This window comes from Artemia sp. Qi Xiang Cuo, unplaced genomic scaffold, assembly GCF_049724085.1.
Source record: "Artemia sp. Qi Xiang Cuo unplaced genomic scaffold, ASM4972408v1 HiC_scaffold_22, whole genome shotgun sequence".
Lineage (NCBI taxonomy): Eukaryota > Metazoa > Arthropoda > Branchiopoda > Anostraca > Artemiidae > Artemia > Artemia sp. Qi Xiang Cuo.
In genome coordinates, this window is record NW_028297431.1 from 3,815,654 (window position 1) to 3,837,495 (window position 21,842).

Consider the following 21,842-nt stretch of genomic DNA (forward strand, 5'->3'; position numbering starts at 1 on the left):
TGTCTAGAGAGGAGTTAGCGCCATATTTCATGTTCCCTCAGAGCCTTCCACCTACCCCCCAAAAAAGGCTCAAGATTTTTAAGCATTTAAGAATAGAAACGAACTTGAGGAAAATGGCCTAAAGATTATGGCAACTAAGCTTAACTTTACCGACCCATTTTTTCCCTCTTTGTGCCATATTTTGTAGATTGTTTCAACTTAAAGACTTAAAAAAAACATTCAGTGTTTTCTCTGTGATTTTTTTTGACGTTCCGCTACTAGCGATTTATTCATACAGTATTATGAAGAAATAGGTATATCTCGTATAAATATATATAATATAATGTGAACTAACTGGATAAACTACTTGAAACTATTTGTCACTAAATGGAACTCAATCACTGTCTGAGCTACTATTGCCTTTCCTTTTTTTGCCCTTCTTCTTTTTGGGCAGCTCATTTTTATTGGCAAGGGCTTCCATTAAAGAAAGGAAGCGATCAGACGCCTCTTTCTGCTGGGTCAAAGCCCTCTCACGGACATCATAGTCTTTTTTTAATTGGTCCAGCAGGGCCTGACGGAACTTGCTATCCAATTTTTTATTTTCTTCTTTGGTTTTTTTTAATTCATCTAACCGCTTCAACATCTCAGCCATGGTTTGCCTTCGACAACGTTTTGCTGGCGGAGGTGTAATAGGGCTCGTAGCTTTCTTTCTATGATTTTCTTTGTCATCTTCTGAGACTGTTTCCAGGACAATGGTTGGCCCTTCTCTTTCAATAGTTTCGTCTTTGGATGTGTCAACAATGTTACTCAGGGTGATGGACGGGTCATCATAGATAACTGCCATCACCTCCTCATAGAATTGTGGTTTATCCATTGGAGCCGCTCCGGTTTTTTTGGCATTGTCTAAAAAAGTTTTCACATTCTTTTTCAAGTTATTCCACTTGTTCTTACATTTTTCTGCAGGAACAGCGCCAAGATTGAATCCAGCCTCCACAAGTTTCTCAGCAATGTGTTTATATTGAATATCTTTGCGTAAACTTTTGGACTGCATTCCTTCTTTTAATTTTCCAATATGATCGATCAGCATTAATGTAGCTATATTTTCGTCTGCAAAGCACTTCCCCTTGGGTTTTTTTTACATAATCCAGATTTCTTCTTTTGCACTGGAAGCTGAAAAGAAAACAAAATGATTGAATATTTGAGTTGAAGCAGTCTTGAAAAACATACTTAAAGGACAAAGGAATGCAAAAAAAAGTGTCACTAGCACCATTTAAGAGTGAAAGTCTCAATCCATATCCGCTAAGGAGTTTTTTCTTACATTTAGTAGTTTTCATGATTCTGAGCCTCCATAGGTATCTCCGCGTCCATAGTGCATCCAAGACCACGCTTTTTCTATTAGCTGTTGATACTGTCAGCACATTGTTGGTGGCTGCTTGTGATCCACTGTTCATGAGAACCGGTTTTCCAAGACCATGCATATAAAGACAATGATAGCAGAAATAGCTAATTAAGAAGTTTATTTGAACTCAGATCTTTTGGATTGGAATGCAACCACAATTGTTTATAAACTATAGATTTAAGCCTGATTGCGTTTATTTGTCCTTTACACATACTACGCCTATTGCATTGATAGCTGGAAAAACGTTCCGAATAAGGCAACACATTGCACCTATGGCACACATACTGGATAGTCTGTGTCTCTCTGGAGCTTCGGATGATATTTGCTGGATATATATTTTAACCAATTTTTTTCCTAAGCAAATCACTCAAAAACTGGTATTGTCAAATAATATGGGATTATCTGAAGTTTTTTTTTGCTCAATATCTCCTTTTCTAAATCGACAAATCAGGCCAATTTCTTATGGCTTCTAAATTTTATCAACCAGGACCTAACCTAGGAGACAAACTGCAAGTAGGTCCATTAACTCGTAAGCTTGCAATTTAGAATTCCTTTGGTATTCATTTATTTCTCTTGGTTATTGTATCATAATTTAATACATTTTGATCACTTGTAGATTTAAAGGACGGTTTCAGGAAGGAAGGGGCACTAAACTGGCAAGAAGAGTGTTTTTTTACAGTACTCATTTAACCATAAAAAGGATTAAAAAATACAACTATTATCTGAACATTTTTCTTTGATTTGTATTTTCTTGAATTTTGTATTTTGCAGTCTCTTTTGCTTTTGTCAGTCTTGAGTTTGATTGTGACAGGTTTACTTAATTTAAATTTATTTGTTGATTCATTAAAATCTGCTTCAAAACATGGGGTTGGGGTGATCAGAGGGGAACTTCTGGTTAAATATCAAAAATACCTGACAAAGTAGACCCAGAAACTCCCCCAGAGGTTGTTGTTTGACAAATGCTGATTCTAGGTGACAGAGTTGAAGGTCCTGGCTGCATATGCATTCGCTGCATGTCCATTACATGGCTTACATTCGATGAGCCAACTGCAAAATAAAATTATAAATTATTTCTTCAATAAAAAGGAAAAGTAAGGATATTGAAGCTATTTCTTTGGGGGGGGGGGAGAAGATCCATTAAAAAAAAGAAAGAAGAAAAGAAAAAAAACAACAGGGAGAGAGAGACAGGAGAGGAGCTGCAACTGGTCCTGACAGAGATTCCAAACCCCTAGCCTTGGCCACGTCTCTTGATCTTGCAATTGCCAAGCTCTTTTTGTGTGAATATGATTCTAGCTTAAGATATAAATAAACGATCTTGTTTATAGAATATGATCCACTCTAAATTGAGTGTGCATAACCTTTATAAGATAGAGACGGATTAACTGGATCTTGGAGAGATTAAGTTGCAACTATTGACTACATGATTTTCCAATTTGGTAATTTCAATATTTCCATATCTATTCTTATTCCCTAAATATGCTAGATAAATAGGTGATCATATAAATAGGGTTTATAGTTTAGCCAAGAGGTCACATGTAAATGAAAAACTGGTGAGTTAAGGGGTTAAAGGGTAAAACTGAAAAGGGTGCTGCTTCAGACTTTGGGAGGAGAGCCTTCTGTCTGTGTCGAACCGTAGAATTATTTTAGAATAAAATAGAAAAAAATGCATATGCTTATATTAACACAAAATAGAGTTCAAATTCATTCTAAACAAGTGTTGAGCTGGGCTGGGTTTACATCTGCTCAAGATTAATCCATAAGTTAACTTACCTTCACTTTCCTTCTGAACACTCAATGTAATCGCTCGCATACTTTGTCCTTTTTTATAGGGTATGGAATACTGAGGTGGCAGGATGTCCCTGTATATCTGGTATATAATGGAAGTTCCTGGAAAAAATATGTCATTGTAACAATTTAAAACCACTTCATATGACAACAGAGCTTACGAGGAGAAATTTTGAACTGAAAGGAAGGGTAGCCTGAGGTAACATGGGACTTAATAAAAGGCTAAGCTGTAAAGAACATGATGGCTTTTCATGCTGAGTTTAGAAATAAAATTTAGAAACTCCAACTCTTTGCTGAAGAATGCATTTATAACTCTTTCAATTGCCATAATAAAGATGAAAAATAAAGATAATTTAATATGAATTTGTGCCAGTGGTAAGGTTCAATGATTTGATCCTTTAAAGCAGACAGTTCCCATTTCAGACTAATTGCTGTCTCCTCCTGAAGGTAAGAAGAAGAACTACAGTTATTTCAGCTGGACTTGCCAAATTTTGTCTCTTAACCATGGGGTTATCTTTTGTCTTTAAGCCTGTTTGACTGGAAACCAAAGGAGACATGAAGTTTTAATGAAGTAGTCAATTCTCTAATTTGTATGCCTATCCTTTGGTGAGACCTTGTGTATATTTTTCCTCTTTAGGAAGTTGAGTGCGGATGGGAGACTGTATAAATTTAGAAATTACAATATCTCCTAGATATTTCTTTATAAATATGTCAGCCACAATAAGTTTATAACATTATTCAAGGAAAGTCTGAATGCTTTAAATAAAGCAACTGGTTCTATGGGGAAGGCAAGGCATGTCCTCAAAAAAAAGAAACTCTCAAATGAGACCATCTATTTTATTTGGAAGTGTTTTATTTGAATTTATTTAGATTTATGCCTTTTGAGGTTTTATGACTTCCTTTAAATTCGCTACTGTTTTAGAGCCCAAAATACTGCTAGACAAAAGCTAATAAACAAACAACAAACATACTATTCAATTAGGAATTCAATCCTCTATCTGAATATAAAATCGTTTCATCTGCAAATATATTTTAGAAGTTTAGAAAATTTTGGAAATTCCATAGACTAGTCTGGAATTTAAAAAATCTAATCTTGGTTTAGTTTTCAGCTCACTTAGGTTTTTAAGGTCTAGACAAACCTATCTATAATGCTGCAGTCCACCTTCAAATCCCTTTGTCTACCCTAAAAGCTTGGGTCAATATCTACCAAATCATATTATTGAGTTAGGACTAAAGTGAATACACCATTCGATGCCTTTTTTAATGCTGATTACAAATATAATAAGCATTTCTATCGGAAATGAAGGTTCTATTCAATTAGGAATTCAGGGTTAGGTTAGGTATAGCCTATATAAGGGGGGGGGGCTGAAATTCATTTCCGATAGAAATTCTTATTATATTTGTAATAAGCATAAAAAAAAGGCATCGAATGGTGTATTTACTTTATTCCTAACTCAAAAATATGATTTGGTAGATTTTGACCAAAGCTTGATTTATAGAATGCAGGAGGTAAAATTTCCAGAGGAAATTATGGTAAACATGCAGATTAGTTCCCCCTGCAGCATAGGGCACAAAGGCCCTACCAATAGGACTGGGATATACAGTAAGATGTGAGATGTTTGCAATCTGCTTTTAATGGACAGTATCTGTGCAATTTTACAGCCTAATTGAGAGAATAATATACAATTAGAAATAAGTTGCTTTTATCAGGGGGAACTAAACTGCACCTTTACAAAAATTATTGTTATATTTGAATACAGCATTGAATTCTGTATCTATTAGTATGTTTATTTCTTAACTGTTTCATTATGGTCCTATATTTAAAATTAACCAGCCTTACAACCCAAGATGACCTAATACTAGATAGGGTAAAGGTGCAGATGAATTCCCCTGTAACTGTAGAATGCATATGCCCTGCCAGTAGAAGCAAGATATACAGTAAGAAGTGATTTGTTTAGCCTAAGCCCTGCTTCTACTAGACAGTAGCGGTAAAATTCTACTTTAGCTACTTTTGGCTATGTTGGGAAGGGGTTAGGTTAGAAAAATAAAACTTTTGGGGATTGGTCTACAGGCTGAAGTATACCCTGGGAAGGTATTTTGAAGTACCTACCTCCACTCCTTCTCCCTCTAAAGGGTCCTGACCTTTGGTGACCTTTAAAAATTTGTGTGTTATAATATTCAAACCGCGCAAAATAAATCTTGTACTTAAATGAAGTACAACAAAATCGTTTTCAGCTTCACAACTTCTCTCAATCCCAATTTATAAGGTTTTAAAGATATGCAAATTCATTTCCTAAATTTTGAAAAAAAAACATTGATATGACATAAAATTCTACTCAAATAACAGGAATTGCATTTCAGAACTAAAACCAGAGAAAAAGAAACTGATAGGTGAAAATTAAGGTAAAATGTTGTTTTGTCAAAATTTCAATTTGTCATTTTGTTTTGTCAGAAGACCCCCCAGAGGGAGAAGGAGTGGAGGTAGGTACTTCAAAATACCTTCCTGGGACACACTTTAGCATGTAGACCCATCCCTGAAAGTTTCATTCTCATAACCTAACCCCTTTCCAAGATAGCCAAAAGTAGCTAAAGTAGAATTTTACTGACAGAGTAACTGTGCAACTTTATAAACCCAATTGACTGAATAATATACAGTAAGAAATGGTGAAGATGCAGTTTAGATCCCCCTCATTAAAACAACTTATTTCTAACTTGTATTATTTAGTCAATTGACCTGTAAAGGTGCACAGACCGTCCATTAGAAGCAAATTATAAACAAGTCACATCTTACTATACATCCCAGTCCCATTGTAGGGCCTCTGCACCTTATACTGGAGGGGAAACTAAACTGCAGCTTTCCTGCAAGAACTAAGTTGTTTTTATTATGGGGAACTAATCTGCAGCTTTACTCTACACAGGAGCTTGGCTCCCTTTAGGCTTGGATTGCCTCAACCTGCAATGTCAAGAGATCCCATAATAACCCAATGGCTTCACGTTTTACCATGTACCAAGAATATCTCATAGTCTTGATAATTCTTTGTTACTTGAATAAGGCACCCCAATGAACAAACATCGCGGGCTGTAAATTCTGGATAGTTAGCCATTTTTGAATTTATTGCCAATGAACGCAGAACTCGTGTTTGAACCTGGTATTTCTGTGGGTTCCAGATTCTACGAACCCGGGTTCAAACACAGGGAGAACCCGGCAGATGAAAACGCTTAGAAGCGGATTCGTGTTGAACCCGCAACCCTAAAAACGCATGATACAGAACTCGATAGCAACCCGTGTTTGAACCCGGTGCCTGAAAACAAGGCTATTATGTGAACAGGCGATCTTTCTCCTTAAAAAATGAATTATCGGTTTTTCACACTAATTTAAGACGTATATGGCTGTGTAAGTTTACAATTGATTAATTTAATGAATTAGTTTTCATTTTAGGTGTCCTTGGTACTTTAAAAATAGTACCAGAATTTAGAACATGACCCAGCTCGTATGCGAGGGATGTTGGTGATTTTTTTTTTTAAAAAGAGGACGGAACGAATATGAAATAACCAAGAAAAGATATTAGATTTAGAGTTTTGAATAAGTAAATTATTAATATTTAATTTCGCGTTATAAGGCACAAAAGACGTGATCAATATGCTTCCAATTATTTATCGAGCCCAAACCCCTAAGTTTTATGTATCTGTTGCATTTTCTCTTAAAGGAATCGAGCATATGGCGTCGACTCGTCTCACAGCGTTGGTTTCAAATATTTCTGAAGGGTAGATCAGGGCTGATTTCAAGAACTCTTTTTAAGTGACTCCCACTTGATGATTAATGAATTTATTTTATTATTCTTGATCGTGTTTTACAAACTAAATCTATTTTAAAATTGCTTATTAAGGAAGACAGTAAGCACTCTCTAAAAGAAACACTTTCCCTTTACTAATTTTTAAGCTGACGAGAAATTTTTTTCTGTTAGAAATTAGAATCTGAAGATCCAACATTTCAATTCGGGAACTTCTAAAGATGTAGGTTCATTGCAAGCTTGTCAAGGATTATAATACCTCTTCAGTTTTATTTCTTAAGCCTTTTTGGTATTTTGCGATTCCACTGCAGGTTTCTGTACAGTAAATTCCTTTTTCAAAAATCTCTCATTTAGTCAGTGCTAATTCTAGTTTTTCACCAGTTCTAAAATTAAACCAGCCCACTCTGCTGGATTTCCAGAGCCTGCATATTACAAATAATTTACCATCCATAAATATCCACGATGCTAAAGGTTTGTGAAGTATCTTACAACTAGCCTTAAAGGTAATTTCAAAGGGATATCACGTGAAGTCAGTTCAACCAAAATACAACTATGAAGTTCAAATATTAATACATGTCAAACCATGCACAAAGCGAATCCAGTGCTACTCATCCAGCTAAACTTGGAGTCAGTACAGAACTCCATTGCTCCCCAAAAAATGAAACTGTTCTGCTGCTTGTTAGGTATTCGAATAAGTCTTGGTGGTCATAGTTAACAATCATTTACACTTGGTATCATATGTTTGGCATTGCTCCGATGGCTGCAGGCTCAAACTTGAAATGCAAAGACATACGTAACTTGTAGCCCCCTACAGTAAAATAATATAATGGAAGTACACAGTGTTAGGTTTATTCCCAACGGCGGATAAAATATCTGAATAAAGTAATGTACAGGAGAGTAAGACGAATAAAGAAGAAGTAATATGACAGAGAAGGCTTTGCTAGATAACTTTCCCATGAATAAATGTTCCCTAATATGGAATTCTAATTTTTATTACTAAAAAAATTCTTGCTTCATATTTGCTTGCAAATGTTTCTTGCTAGGGCCTATTTGAAAGAAAACGAAAAGTTGACATTCTTATTGTTGGACTACACAAGAAACAATAAGATTGGACCTGGCAGTGAAAAAGAACTTTCGACATTGATCCAGTAAAAGTATTTAAGCTTCCTTAAAATACTGAGAATCCTACGTAGCTTCATTTTAATGAAATTAATTTGACATCGATGGAAACAATTTTTACCTTTGATACGGCAATTTATATGTTTTTTTTTTCTAAATTATAATTTAGTTCCGTAAGCGGCATAAATCTATATTCTTTATTTTTTACTGGTTTTTTTTTACTTTATGAATTGGTCAGTTAGTGTTCAATATACAAGGGTCAGTTTTTCAAATGATCTACGAAGACGCTGTCAAGCGCAAGGAATAAGATTTATATAGTTTCAGGGCATTATTTGTAATTAACAATTTAAAGCTGATCTAATTTCAACCTGGAGAAAAATACATCCAGTAGAGCAGCTCACTAGGAAGTGGCTTAATGACAAATTGACGATTTCCAGGCAAATTTTAAAGAATCGAATTAACTAATTCAACTCCAGATCGGATAAATTCCTGCCAAATTAAAGTAAGCTATTCAGATGCCTTGCAAATCCAGATTTTAACTCTTAAAAGAAACATGAGCAATCAAGAAATGTGATCCGAATACAACGTTTTAAACGAGGGGCACTTGAGCCCCAGAAAGTATTTCTTGGGATTACAATAGGAGAATCTTCTTTGTAAGGTTGCATTATGTGTAGGTGATACATCAAAATGCCATAATGGGACACATCTTAGCAAATTAATATCACGGGGAAATATGGGGTTAATTAAAAAAAAAAAATGGGACTAAAAAAATGTATTGTTCTTTTTGATGGTTTAGCATAGCTCACAGAAGAAGCAATCGGGTTTTCAAAAGATAAAATTATCTTTGGATATTGTATTTTCTTGTCTCTCTAGATTTGTTTCTGAAAATTACTACTACAAGTGACAACTCACTCGCAGGAAGACACCTGAGACCAATACAGCCACGCACGCTCCTCCACCATCCCAATCTATTCGAAGCCTCCTTCTTTAAACCTTCTCAAAGCTCAAATTTTCTTAAATCTTTCCTTCCGATCTCACCCCACCCAACGTCGGGATTACCTGCTTTTCGTTTGGCCCTAGATGGTTTCCAACATGGACGATCGTTGGCAATTTGTTACTTTCATCCGCAGAGCGTGTCCTAGCCATCTAAAACTTTCTCTCATTAAGCCTTAAAAAGCAGAATTGAACCACATTTTTCGTATGGCTTACTGTTTGAAATACGGTCAGTTAAACGGGCACCAAAAAATTCGTAGACAATTTCTCTAGAAAACATCTAACAAATCATCCTCAATCTTCTGGAGTGCCAACGCTTCAGAATCATACTTGAACACTGTGATAGAGCTGTAGCTTTCAATATTGGAAGGGAGAAGACATTAGAAGAGATTATTCATCTTAATTGAGGTTTCAATGTATATTTTTGCATCAATAATATCTCGCCGTCTCTTATAAAAAAAGTGCCTATGTTTTCTTGTCAAAGTAAAGAAACCAAAAAATCAATATAAATACTTAATTTATTAACGCATAAAATTTGCACATCACGGCCTTCTGAACTTGCAAATACACAATTCTAGATAATACTTAATGTACTACACGAAATTCAAAGATTGAAATTACAAGTAGCCTACCATGAAAAATTGTTTCTAATGTAATTGTAGTAATTTACTTCTGAATTTTTATCTGAATAATCTATTTGGTCTCCGAGAACAAGTTGTAAGATGCAGATGTTAGTCTGCTCTACTGAAATTAACTGTTCTTATTTGAGATTATCAAAAATATTTCTGAATTGTATAACTCTTGAATCATTTCAAATCTAAATAATAATTTCACAAAAAATTATTTCTAGTGAAATAGTTTGACATATAGATAAAATATGGATTAAAAAAGATTATAAAAAGTGCAAAGTTAATTCAAACTCAGTTACTAGAGAACACATTAGAGTAAAAAAATATTTTATGACTAGATTTCTATATCTGTACATCTTTGTAAACTATATACATCTCATAAATAATCTTTACACAATATACAGTATTTACATTGTCAGAAGTTTGATCACGATCACTGTTTTAAATGCCGCAACAAAATGGATCTTCCAAATCTTTCTGACCTCACTGAACGACCTGGACGTAGCAAAATAGAACCATTTGATAGTTGTATTGCCGAAGCATCAGAATCATCACCAGATTTAGTGAAGTCACTGAGAGGTCGACGTTGTGGCTCACTCACAGGTTTATACGTAAAACCCGCTGGAGGCTTCACTCTCACTTCATAAGGTCTAGATTGGAACACGTTGTTGTTTCTTGGCTCTTCATCTGTAACAAGAGAGTTGCATATAGGCTACAGTCGTTTAAAATTTGGGTACATATCTAAATCAAAGTTTACAACTTACAGAAACAGGGCTTTTTCATGAAAAAAAATTTTTGTGATTGACAATGGACATATAATAATTTAGCTGGAAAAGTTGATTACAATAATCCAGAGTCTATGCCAAAATTATTTATTAAAAACAGGTTCTAAAGCCACAGCAATTTGTATTAGAAATAATTAACATGTCTGAAACGCATATTGCATGTGTACTTTGTCATCGTCCATGTAGTCTATAAATATTTAAAAATTAATTCGAAATATCAAACAGAATATATATATTCTGTTTGATAAAAACAGAAAACATTGAAAAAAATGGAATAAAGTACAAGATTATATTCTAGCTTTAAGAAAGCATAGGGTTTAGAACCCTACTCAGATTAATTTCTGTTCGTTTTGAGTTTGATGTATTTTAATTTCTGTTTGTTTTGGGTTTGACTTATTTTAATTTCGGTTTGTTTCGGGTTATATTTATTTATTGATAACGATTTGTGGGAGTTGTATGCTTGGTACATAATTTGATTCTATTTTTGTTCATTTTTGGTTTAATGGAGTTCTTTACTTTTTTTGAAAAACTTATTTTGTAGAAAAAGTTTTTTAATTAATTTCTGTTCGTTTTATATGCCCCCAGGGCATAAATTAAAACCCTTGCCCTGAGGGTTGTGGGGGGAGCGTCCTCCTAAAAAACATATTTTCTATCTGGAAATCAACTACGCTGAACAAAATGGCTATTTCAAAATTTTGATTGGATGTGTTTGGGGGACTAAGGGGCGGGGAGGGGGGGGCTATTGGCCCTCCAATCACTTTCGACAAATAAAAAGGGCACTAGACCTTTCAATTATCAACAGAATGAGCCCCTTTTGAAGTTTCTACGACGACCCCTTCCATATGAAGTGCCCTGCTCTAAAGGAAAAAAATAATACATAGTACACTGTGCCAACATTGTTCTTATATGCCCTCACTGCATGACTTAAAACCCTTGCCCCGAGGGTTGTGGGGGAGTATCGTCCTCAAAAACATATTTTCTATCTGGAAATCAACTACGCTGAACAAAATGGCTATCTCCCGATTGCGTGGGGGACTGAAGGGCGTGGGAGGAGGGGGGCTAGTTGCCCTTTAATCACCTTCGACTATTAAAAAGGACACTAGAACTCTCAATTTCCAATCGAATGAGCCCCTTGTGACGTTTCTACGACGAGCCCTTCCATATGAAGTGCCCTGCTCTAAAGGGAAAAAACAATAAATAGTACATTGTGCCAACATTGTTCTTATATGCTCTCTGATTTAAGGGAAAATTACTTACATGGGATTGTTTTGCTGCTTCCAAAAATTTTACAAAGTAGTAGTCCAACCACAATATTTCGTATTGGTGCGTACATAGAGAAGGGATTAGAAAGACGGAAATGTTTTTACAATCAATTATTATTAATTATATGGAATTAAAGTTATTTTATGAATTTCCTGATGTAATTAAAGCTAATCTTTCACAAGAAGCGGTTAATTTTGTCAGCTGAAACGCACCAAGCAACGTCGCTATGTAATTTTCATCTGATCAGTCTGATAGCAAACGAACTGCTTTTATCTAATATTGCTAAAAAAAAAAAAAAAAAAAAAAAAAAAAAAAAAAAAAAAAAACCAACCTTTCAGAATCTAGTAAAGTCCTCTTTTAAAGTCAGAGAGTTTGGTCGACCCTGAAATCTTACACACTCGCAGTAATTTCCACTAAAAATAGAGCACCAAAAAAAGGACAAAAAACCTCTTTGTTACCTAAAATAATATAATTTCTTTTAGAAGCGGATTTGACCAAAAAAGAGAAGAGATTCAAATAAACCAAGCTCGATGGAACGCTGTTTTCTTTTTTAGCCATTAAAATTTTCACCCCAGTGGTTTTTTAGTTGAGATTTTGTATTCTTTTTTCCTGTTAGTTTGTTGACATGAATTGCAATTTCTAATCTAGCTCATGAACTGTATCAGGTACGACACAAACGACATTGTCTTTTGATTTCGTATTATAAACCTAAAAAAAACTTTTTCCTATAAAGCGAAATTCTTGTCAGAAGACAATTTATTTTTCGCTTTACTTAATGCAGGTTATTTGCATTGTATAGTTTGTTTGCAGGGAAATTTTTCATTTGTTTCTTTAACCCTTGTTGCTACCGAAATTTTGTTTAACTGTAATGTTTTTTTCTTACCTATTTTTGTTTTGTACTGTGTTGTTAAACTAGAGTCTTTTTCCCCTCATATTTTGTTACTCTGTTCAAATTGATTTTTGGACTCGCAATGGCTTTATTTGGGTTACGTTTGTATTTGGTTTTACTGTTCGATTTATATAATATTTTACCTTTTTTTGTCGCGTCAATGTAACAAAATTCGGCACTTGTCGATCGACTCGTGTAATCTTGTTTCTTTTCTAGTCTGTTGTGGAAAAGGTATTTACTGTCTCTCTAGAGCACTTCCATTTAAAGACTGTAGGCCTATACCTTGGTGTTGTTATGGAGTTTGAAAAAAGACTTGGTATTTTTTTTTATTTAAATAAGTCATTATTCAAATTCCATGCAAATGTCAAATTGCAAACTATGCCGTCTTTAAACGAAATTTGTTCCCCTTCTTCCATCACGTAATGATGAAAGGAATTTGATCATACAAATGGAATGGGTGGTAGGATGGTGTAGGGTGAAATTCGACTGTTGGTTAGATGGGTAAGTGAAAGTTGGACCCTTGCAACTGTCGACAAATATGTTCAAAGACAAGATGCTTCAAGTTCTTGAGATGTTTATTTGATAAGTTTGATGCCTGTCCTTTTCAGGGGTTGCTTATGGTTAAATTGTAAAAGTTTTTTCTGGGTTATATTTTAGGAGGGAAACTAAGGAATAATTAATGGACATAAATACGTGGCGCATGTACGTGGCTTGGCAGGCAAATATATACTATGGAAGCGCTTAGATTTTTGTATTAGTAGTTATTACTACTAACAACTCACCGCAGCTTCCCTCTTTACACCCTTCCAAGAGTTTCCTATTGTCTTTAAATCCTTTCTTAGAATCTCTTTCCACCCAGTTTGAGGACAACAAGCTTTTTGTTTAATCCTAGATGGATGGCCGAAAAAAAGAGAGAAAAACTGGATATATATGTTATTTAAAAGCAACTGAAACACATGGATTTAAAATGTAGGGAATCATGAAAAGCTTATCAATAAGATCCTTACTTTATAATATGCATATTATTAATATTATATTATAAAAAATATTGGTACTTGTTAGTTATCCGGAACCCACTCAAGAAGTTTGCTGAATGTTACAATCTGTTAAAACCGATTTCATAGCCACAAAGAAAAATAACGGGCGCCCGAATGCATTGGACTTGTATAATTTGGGCTATATATTTGCAGATTAAGGGGTTAGGTCAGGTTAGGTTACTTTATACTATAACACACCCCAAGTGCGCAAATATATAACCGAAATTATATTATTATATAAACTGAAGTATTATATTTCCATCATATATACCTAACTTCACTTCTTGGATGTATTCCGTATAGGTACTTATCTGTTATAGCTACAACACTCAAGAAGTGAAGTTAGGTTAATCCTAATGAAATGTACCTAAGTAGGATGAAAATATAATACTTTAGAAACAACTTTGGGCTATATATTTGCACATTAGGGGGGGGGGGGTAAAGTATTGCGAGTCTGCATGCAAAACTGCGTTAGCTGCAATTATTCTGCATATTATTAAGTAAAAATTGTTTTATAACTTCAAGCTGTCCAAATACTTTACACTGATCCCCCCCCCACCCAAATGTGCAAATATACAGCCCAAGTTATATATTTCTCAAACGCTAAGCTAAAAGAAAACAGAAAGAAACCGGTTCTGTCTGACCAAAAACTTGAGTGTTGCAGCTATGACAGATGAGTACCCAACCAACTGTTAAGACCCTCCCCGTCCTGTTGGCCCTGGACATGCCGGAAAATATAACTTGTGAGTTATTTACGGTCATATATGCTCAAAACATGAGTGTTGCGAGTGAGTCAAAACATGACTCACTCGCAACACAGATCACTTTCCATGTATTTTCAAACTCCAATTGTTCAAAACTTTGTTACAGAAACTGTTTGATGATTTCAGACGATCGAGAAGTTCTCGGTCAGTCCATGAGCACTGACTTTTTTCCCCTCGAGTAAGAGTTTGTGTGGCCAGGGAGGGGGAGAGAAGGTCTTTGTGTCTCTTGAACTATCAGCGTTTCTTTAAATTCCCTTGTAGTTTCTTATATTTTCTGTGGAAGTTTATAATTTTTGGTTGATTTTTTTTCGAAGTTTTCTCACTCAAAATAAATTTTAATATTAAAAAAAAGAAAAAGGGGTACTTAAGTATTAAACGTACTCTTTTATGTACTGCTAAAGAAGTCAAGTTTGGTTCATGCTAATGAAATAAAATAGGATGACTATATAATAGTTTATAAACAAATTTGGGCTATATATTTGCAGATTAGGGGGCGGGGTAAAGCATACCATATATTAAATACGTAACCTAAGCTAGGTAACTTCCTCTCCCCCCCTAAAAAAACAAAAAAAAACAACAGTTTAAATATTGTAAACGTAATGAAAACTACTCTTTGCATTCCAATTCTTAATAGCGGTCTCGAAATAACCTGTCTGGCGGGTATCTGTCCCGGTATCTGTAGCATCTCCAGTTTGACATTCCATATACAGTATATAAAAGAGTACGTTTAATACTTAAGTACCGAAAAAGCAAATTAAAATTGGTACTTCCGCATTATCAGGGCCTCTCTAAAAAGTCAAGTTTGGTTAATGCTAATGAAATAAAATAAAATAGGATGAAAATATAATAGTATAGAAAAAAATTTGGGCCATATATTTGCACATTAGGGGGAGCGGTAAAGCATTGTACATATTAAATAAGTAACCTAACCTAGGTACCTCCCCCCCTAAAATCCAAAAAGCCACTGTTAAATATCGTATACGCAATGAAAACCTTACTATCATTGCCTGCTCTACAACAGATAAGACGTCACAAAACGGGTTTTATCATTGCCAATCTATAGTGTTCAAGCCAAGAGGCCCTGATAATGCAAAAGTACCTTAAAATTAATATAAACCAAGTGAGAGAAAGATGTTGCAATAAGACGATGAACCAACAGGCTGCGCTGACTGTTATTTTTACATTGTTTCCCCCTCCCATTATGAGTCATCCTGTGCCATAGGCTCAGGCTCCAGAAGGGCCATGACCCATCATGGGTGAAATCTGTAACTGCCTCATCCCCTCCCTTACCATGAAACCTGGATTAGTTGCTCAAAACATGTTTTTATCTTGGCTCCGCGGTTGCCTTCCTGGAGAAATTGAAACTCCTCGCTTGTCCTCGACCTATTTTACCTCTGGTCCTGCATTCCGATATACTTGAAGCCACAAGTGTTTAGTTCCTTGGGAGGTATCATACATTAGCGTTAGCTCATTACCTTTTTCAGTATGTCTTTTTGATCATCCGTTAATTGCTGAAGGTCTTCCATGCTTTCAGATTCACTCTACTCTAAAAATCTGAATCTTTTGATGTATCTATTGGTATAAAAATCCCGTTTTATAGAGTTTCGGTTACCATCGAGCCGGGTCGCTTCTTACTTACAATTCGTTACCCCGAACTGTTTGATTTTACCATATATAGGTGCCATACAGCACTAAAAGCTCAATTTCTCAATTTCCAAAAAAGTTAGCCATTTTTGAAGTTTTTACGACAACGCTTTCTATAAAAACCTTCTACGCCCCCAGGGCATAACTTAAAACCTTAACACTGAGGGCTGTGAGGGGGGGGGGTTATCATGCTCAAAGACATAATTTTCGGACCCTTCAACTACCTTAAACAAAATGGCTATATCAAAATGTTGATCGGAAGTGTTTGGGGAAATGATGGACGTGAGGGGAGGGGGGCGTATTCATCCTCCGATCACTTTTGACTATTAATAAGAGCACTAGTTCTCTTTATTTCCAATCGAATGAACCCTTTGTGAAGTTTATAAGACAACGCTTTCTGTAAGAACCTTACATGCCCCCAGGGCTTAACTTTTAATCCTTGTCCTGAGGGCTGTGGGGGGGGGGGTGTTTCATCCTCAAAGACCTAATTTCCAGAACGGTTAATTACGTTGAACCTAATGGCTATCCCAAAATTTTGATTGGATGTGTTTGAGAAAATGGTGGGCATGACAAGGGGTTAGCTGTCCTTCAATCACTCTTTGACTATTAAAAAGAGCCCTAGCCCTCTCAATTTCCAACCAAATGAGCCATTTTTGAAGTTTCTAGGACAACATTTTCTGTAAAAACCTTATATACCCCCAGGGTATAACTTACAACCCTTCCTCTGAGGACTGTGGGGGGAGTGTCATCCTCAGACATAATTTCCGGACCTTTTAATTACGTTGAACAAAATGCCTATTTCAAAATTTTGATTGGATGTGTTTGGGGAAATGATGAACGTGAGAGGGGGGTTAGTTGCTCTCCAATTACTTTCGAAAATTAAAAAGGGCACTAGCCCTTTCAATTTCCAATCGAATGAACCTTTTAGAAGTTTCTACGAAAACGCTTTCTATAAAAACCTCACATGCCCCCAGGGAATAACTTACCACCCTTGCCCTGAGGGCTCTGAGGGGGTTATCATCCTTAAAGACATAATTTCCGGAACTCTTAACTACGTTGAACAAAATGTCTATCTCAAAATTTAGATTAGATGTGTTTGGGGAAATGGTGGGCGTGGAAGGGGTGATAGTTGCCTTCAAATCACTTTCGGTTCTTAAAAAGAGCACAAGCCATTCCAATTTCCAACTGAATGAGCCCTTTTCGAATTTTCTACGAAAACTCCTTCGATACGAAGTGCCCTGGTCTAAAGAAAAAAAAATAATACATTGTGCCAACATCGTTCATTACTTAGGCAGCGCTATTGCGCTGCCTTTGAAAGGTCGCAAGCCTGTCGTACAAATTTACGGTAAGATCAAAACCCAGCCCTGTATTGCAAAGCAGAGACTACTACTGCGCTACCAAAAATAATTTAATAAGAGTTTAACAATATTCTAAATAAAATAGCAATAGTTTGGTCGGTTTATCGAAAAATAATAGTTTAATTAAAATTATAGTCAGTCTGAAGATGAAAACAAAAGATTTATGTATTATACTTTTTCTTTTTTTTCAACTCCTTTTTATCAAGTCATCGACTTTTCAGTCACTTTCTTTCCTTTTTTGTCAAATAAATTCGTCAATTTCCACTCCCAATTATTCAATGACTTCCAAAATGTATCAGTATATGAACTTCCCAAGACACTGCAATAATATTAGATCAAAATCCTTCCCTTTTGTATTCCCCCTTTTTTAAATAAAACAACATAAACGACTGATTGGGCACAGGAAAATATATAAAACAAACACTATCATACAAGAAACAGCGGAAAGAACATTTGCTCATGATCGTGGTAACTTAGGTTCCAAACTCAGACAAGACAATTTGTTTCAAACAGTTCGTGGTAACGAACTGTAAGTAAGGAGCGACCCGGCTCAATGGTAACCGAAACTCTAGAAAACGGTATTTTGATACAAATAGATGCATCAAAAGAATCACATTTTAATGCTGATTTCAAATGTATAAGTTTCATCAAGTTTAATCCCACCCATCAAAAGTTAGGCGCCTGAGAAAATTTGTCTGATTTTTCAAAAAAGGATGAAAGACCCCCTAAAAGTTATAGAACCTTAATGAAAATCACACCATCATATTCTGCGTATCAGAGAACCCTACTGTAGAGGTTTCAAGCTCCTATCTAATAAATGTGGAATGTTGCTTTTTTTGCCAGAAGAAAGATCACAGATGCGTGTTTATTTTTTTTTTTTTCCCAGGGGTTATCGTATTGACCCAGTGGTCCTAGAATATCGTAGGAGGGCTCATAGGTATGGAAATTAAAAGTTCTAGTGCCCTTTTTAAGTTACCAAACAAAAATGGAGGGCAACTAGGCCCCCTCCCACGCTAATTTTTTCTCAAAGTCACCCGATCAAAATTTTGAGATAGCCGTTTTGTTCAGCATGTTCGAAAATATGATCAGTATGTCTTTTAGGATGACTTAATCCCCCGAAAATCCCTGGGGGAGGACTGAAAGTTATGAACTTTACCCAATGTTAACATATAGTATTGGTTATTTGGAAGTATACAGACGTTTTCAGGGGAGATTTTTCCTGGTAGTGGGGGGGGGTTGGGTCGGTGGTTATGTGGGAGGATCTTTCCATGAAGGAAGTTTTCATGAGGGAAGGGACATTGCTATGAAGGGGACGCCGGACTTCCCAGCATTATTTAAAAAAAGATCAGAAATTTAATATAAAAAAACAAGTATTTCAACTGCAATAGCAGCAACATCGAAACTTCAAACGAACAGAAATATTACATATATGATTGGGTTCACCCCGTAGTCAATACCTCGCTCTTTAAGCCAAAGATTTTTTAGTACTTTCATAAGAGCTATTTATTCTAATTAAAGGCCTTTGTGATTAAGCGGTCATTTTTAAAGAATTGGAACAAAATTCGAACTTTCGCTTAAAGAGCAAGGTATTGACTAGGGGGCGAATCCCCTAATAAGAAAATCGAAAATATATGAAGATAGAAGTTCGTTACGTAAGTTAATTTATAAGCTATGTATATTTATTACTAAAAAAAACGTTCGTAAATAAAATTAAACAAGTTTCGAGCAAGCCATTTAACTAAATAAAAGTAAATTAATATGGAAATTTTGTTTTAGTTATTCATGTACGGTGAGCCAAGATCAAAACCTGCATTTATTCAAAATCGTTCTAAAATTAAATAAAAAAAAAGTTTTTTTAACTGAAAGTAAGAAGCGACATTAAAACTTAAAACGAAGAGAAATTATTTCGTATATGAAAGGGGCTGTCCCCTCCTCAACGCCTCGCTCTTTACGCAAAAGTTTTTTATTGTTAAAAAAAATAGAGTTGTGAGAAAGTCAAACTTTAGCGTAAAGAGCAAGGCGTTGGGGAGGGGACAGCCCCTTTCATATACGGAATAATTTCTGTTCGTTTTAAGTTTTAATGTCGCTCCTTACTTTCAGTTAAAAAAACTTGTTTTTTTTATTTAATTCCTACATAAGACTATACTGTTTTGCCTTTAGTCTTACCAAGTCGACAATATAAAAAACAACTCAAATTAAATGAAAATAAACTGCTAACTTAAAAAAAAAACTCGAAAGAAAAAAAGTCTTTCTCAAACAAGACTAAAAAGTCTGAAATATTTTTTCGAGAATTTGTAGGAGTAAGTGGAAACGAGGGGCAAACAACGGATTGGGCTTTACTTAACTAGATTTCTTTTCAACTATATTTCCCTAACTTTGTTAACTTTTTTAGATTTATGCACTTTTCCTTGATAACGTCACACTTTTTTTTACAAAAGCTAATTTGGTTTTAAAAGGCTATATTAACACTTATTTGACCACTAGTCAAGAAGTCAAGGCTGTATCTAGGTGGTAGGGGGTTTGACTCCACCGCCCAAAAATTTTTGCCCGACTCTTAAAAACAAAATGCATATGATTAATTTTTTGATGTGTTTCTTAAAGCTTTTATCGTAAACCCATACTAAATTCTGGATGTGCCCTTGCCCCAGTACTATCTACTTATACTATGCATTCGCATCTTTTACTTCCATCTTGTCTAATTTCAAAACATTATGCCATAAGTCTACAATCTGTTCGATTATAGCTTGTCTACGTACAATTACTTGGACTTGAAATAGTTGAAAAGCTCGAATCATCGGATCACATACGGGACGCATTATTTTGCTGTACTCATTCTTATGTCTACAAGTATGACTAAAATGTTGGTCTGGCATTGTCGTACATTGCATTCTAAACGGGAAGGGGCGAGGGGGGCGCGCGCCCCCCTACCAGAGTATAAAGAAGGGTTATTTTCTTAATTAAAGGAAAATTGCATTAATTAAACTTGCTCCTAACGCAATTTTATTGGATCAACCTCTTTTGCCCCCCCCCTCTAAACATATCCTGGATCCGCCCCTGCTTCTGTAGCATCAGATTCTTGGTGTTTGCCACTCAAAAAACACATTCACTTCTCGTACATAATTATTTTGCCATGATATCTTCTTTTAATTGTTTGTTTTAACTCATTTATACTTACAGGCCTGGGTACACATACATTCGCTATGCAGAAACATGATATCCATTTTAATCAATATAACCTCTTATGATCGTGAATGGAACATACCTAATCTACTAAATAACGTTGAACTATTCATTTTTACACCTTTGAGTTCAGGTTCATTTATTTTTCAATCACATGTACATAACATACTAAATATACAAATATCTGGCAGAAAGACAAGCTCGTTTTGCACAGATGAAAGAACTAAGAAATAAATTACGAAATAAATGGGAAATCAATCGAGAAGAGAAAAAAAAATAGACTTACCCCACCCGACGATATACAAAAAAGATAATTTTTTCATTTTTCTTATTTTAACCAGCAATGGGACAACAAGAGCTATTCTCAAAGGAGGATCAGCTGGGCATCTTCTGATCTTCCCTTTCCCAGTTCCAGTACTCGCCATTGCAGTTCTAAAGCAAAAAAAAAAAAAAAAAAAAAAAGTCCAAAAAATATTTTCTAAAAAAATAAGGAAAAAAATTATCTTTAAACGAGAAAAAAAAGCCAAAAAACAAAAAAGGTAAAGAATACACCATATTTTTCGTATTTAATTAGTATGTTCAGAATCTTCCCTTTGAGATCAATTCGAAAACAGTTTTTGAAAATAACATGAAATTTATTTGTTATTTGCAATAATATTACTAAGCGTTTCCAAATCTTGCCAACTTCCATCTTTCTATATATTAAAAGAAGGAGGAAAAAAGAGACTTTAGAGTCCAAAGTTCCAAAAAAGGGAACTTTGCTGAAAAAGTAGCAAAACATACCCCATTTCATATTGGCGACAACAAGCTTCTCGGAAATCAGTAACAGGACTCAATTCGGCGTAAATTGGACGTCCACCAAACCAACGGTTGGCTAAATCTTTTACAGCGCGATCCGCATCCTCTTCCCGCCGAAACTGAAATTATAAATATTAACAGTGCGATGGATCAACGTTATCATCGGATCTGAAGAGATAAAACTGCCAAAGTGGAATTGATCTCACCTGATGAATTAAAACTAATAACGTGAATACCAAAAGAAAGATACAGTTGAAAAAAGAAAAAGTTTAAATAGAATAAATAAATCAATGAAAAACATCCATTCACCAAGACAAAATTACAGCTAAAAATGAAATAATTCAGCCCTTTTTGAGTTTTTACGACAATGCTTTCTATAAACACCGTATATGCCCCCAGGCATAAATTCTAACCCTTTGTAAGGGGGGG

The 21,842-nt window shown here is 35.2% G+C and overlaps 1 protein-coding gene and 2 long non-coding RNA genes across 3 annotated transcripts; all 3 read right to left on the minus strand.

Annotated features, from left to right (window-relative positions):
* Window positions 1-288: 288 nt before the first annotated feature.
* LOC148939068 (uncharacterized) lies at window positions 289-1,106 on the minus strand. Its single transcript, XM_089107327.1, has one exon. It carries the CDS (start codon window positions 1,064-1,066, stop codon window positions 374-376), a length of 693 nt encoding a protein of 230 aa, XP_088963453.1. The 5' UTR covers window positions 1,067-1,106; the 3' UTR covers window positions 289-373.
* LOC148939069 (uncharacterized) lies at window positions 1,023-3,260 on the minus strand. Its single transcript, XR_016143577.1, has 3 exons — window positions 3,149-3,260; window positions 2,291-2,425; window positions 1,023-1,149 (listed from the first exon to the last, which is right to left on the minus strand). It is a non-coding gene; the product is annotated as an uncharacterized LOC148939069 (long non-coding RNA).
* Window positions 3,261-10,128: 6,868 nt separating this feature from the next.
* On the minus strand, window positions 10,129-21,573 carry LOC148939070 (uncharacterized). The gene is made up of 2 exons (XR_016143580.1): window positions 21,399-21,573; window positions 10,129-10,382 (listed from the first exon to the last, which is right to left on the minus strand). It is a non-coding gene; the product is annotated as an uncharacterized LOC148939070 (long non-coding RNA).
* Window positions 21,574-21,842: the final 269 nt, after the last annotated feature.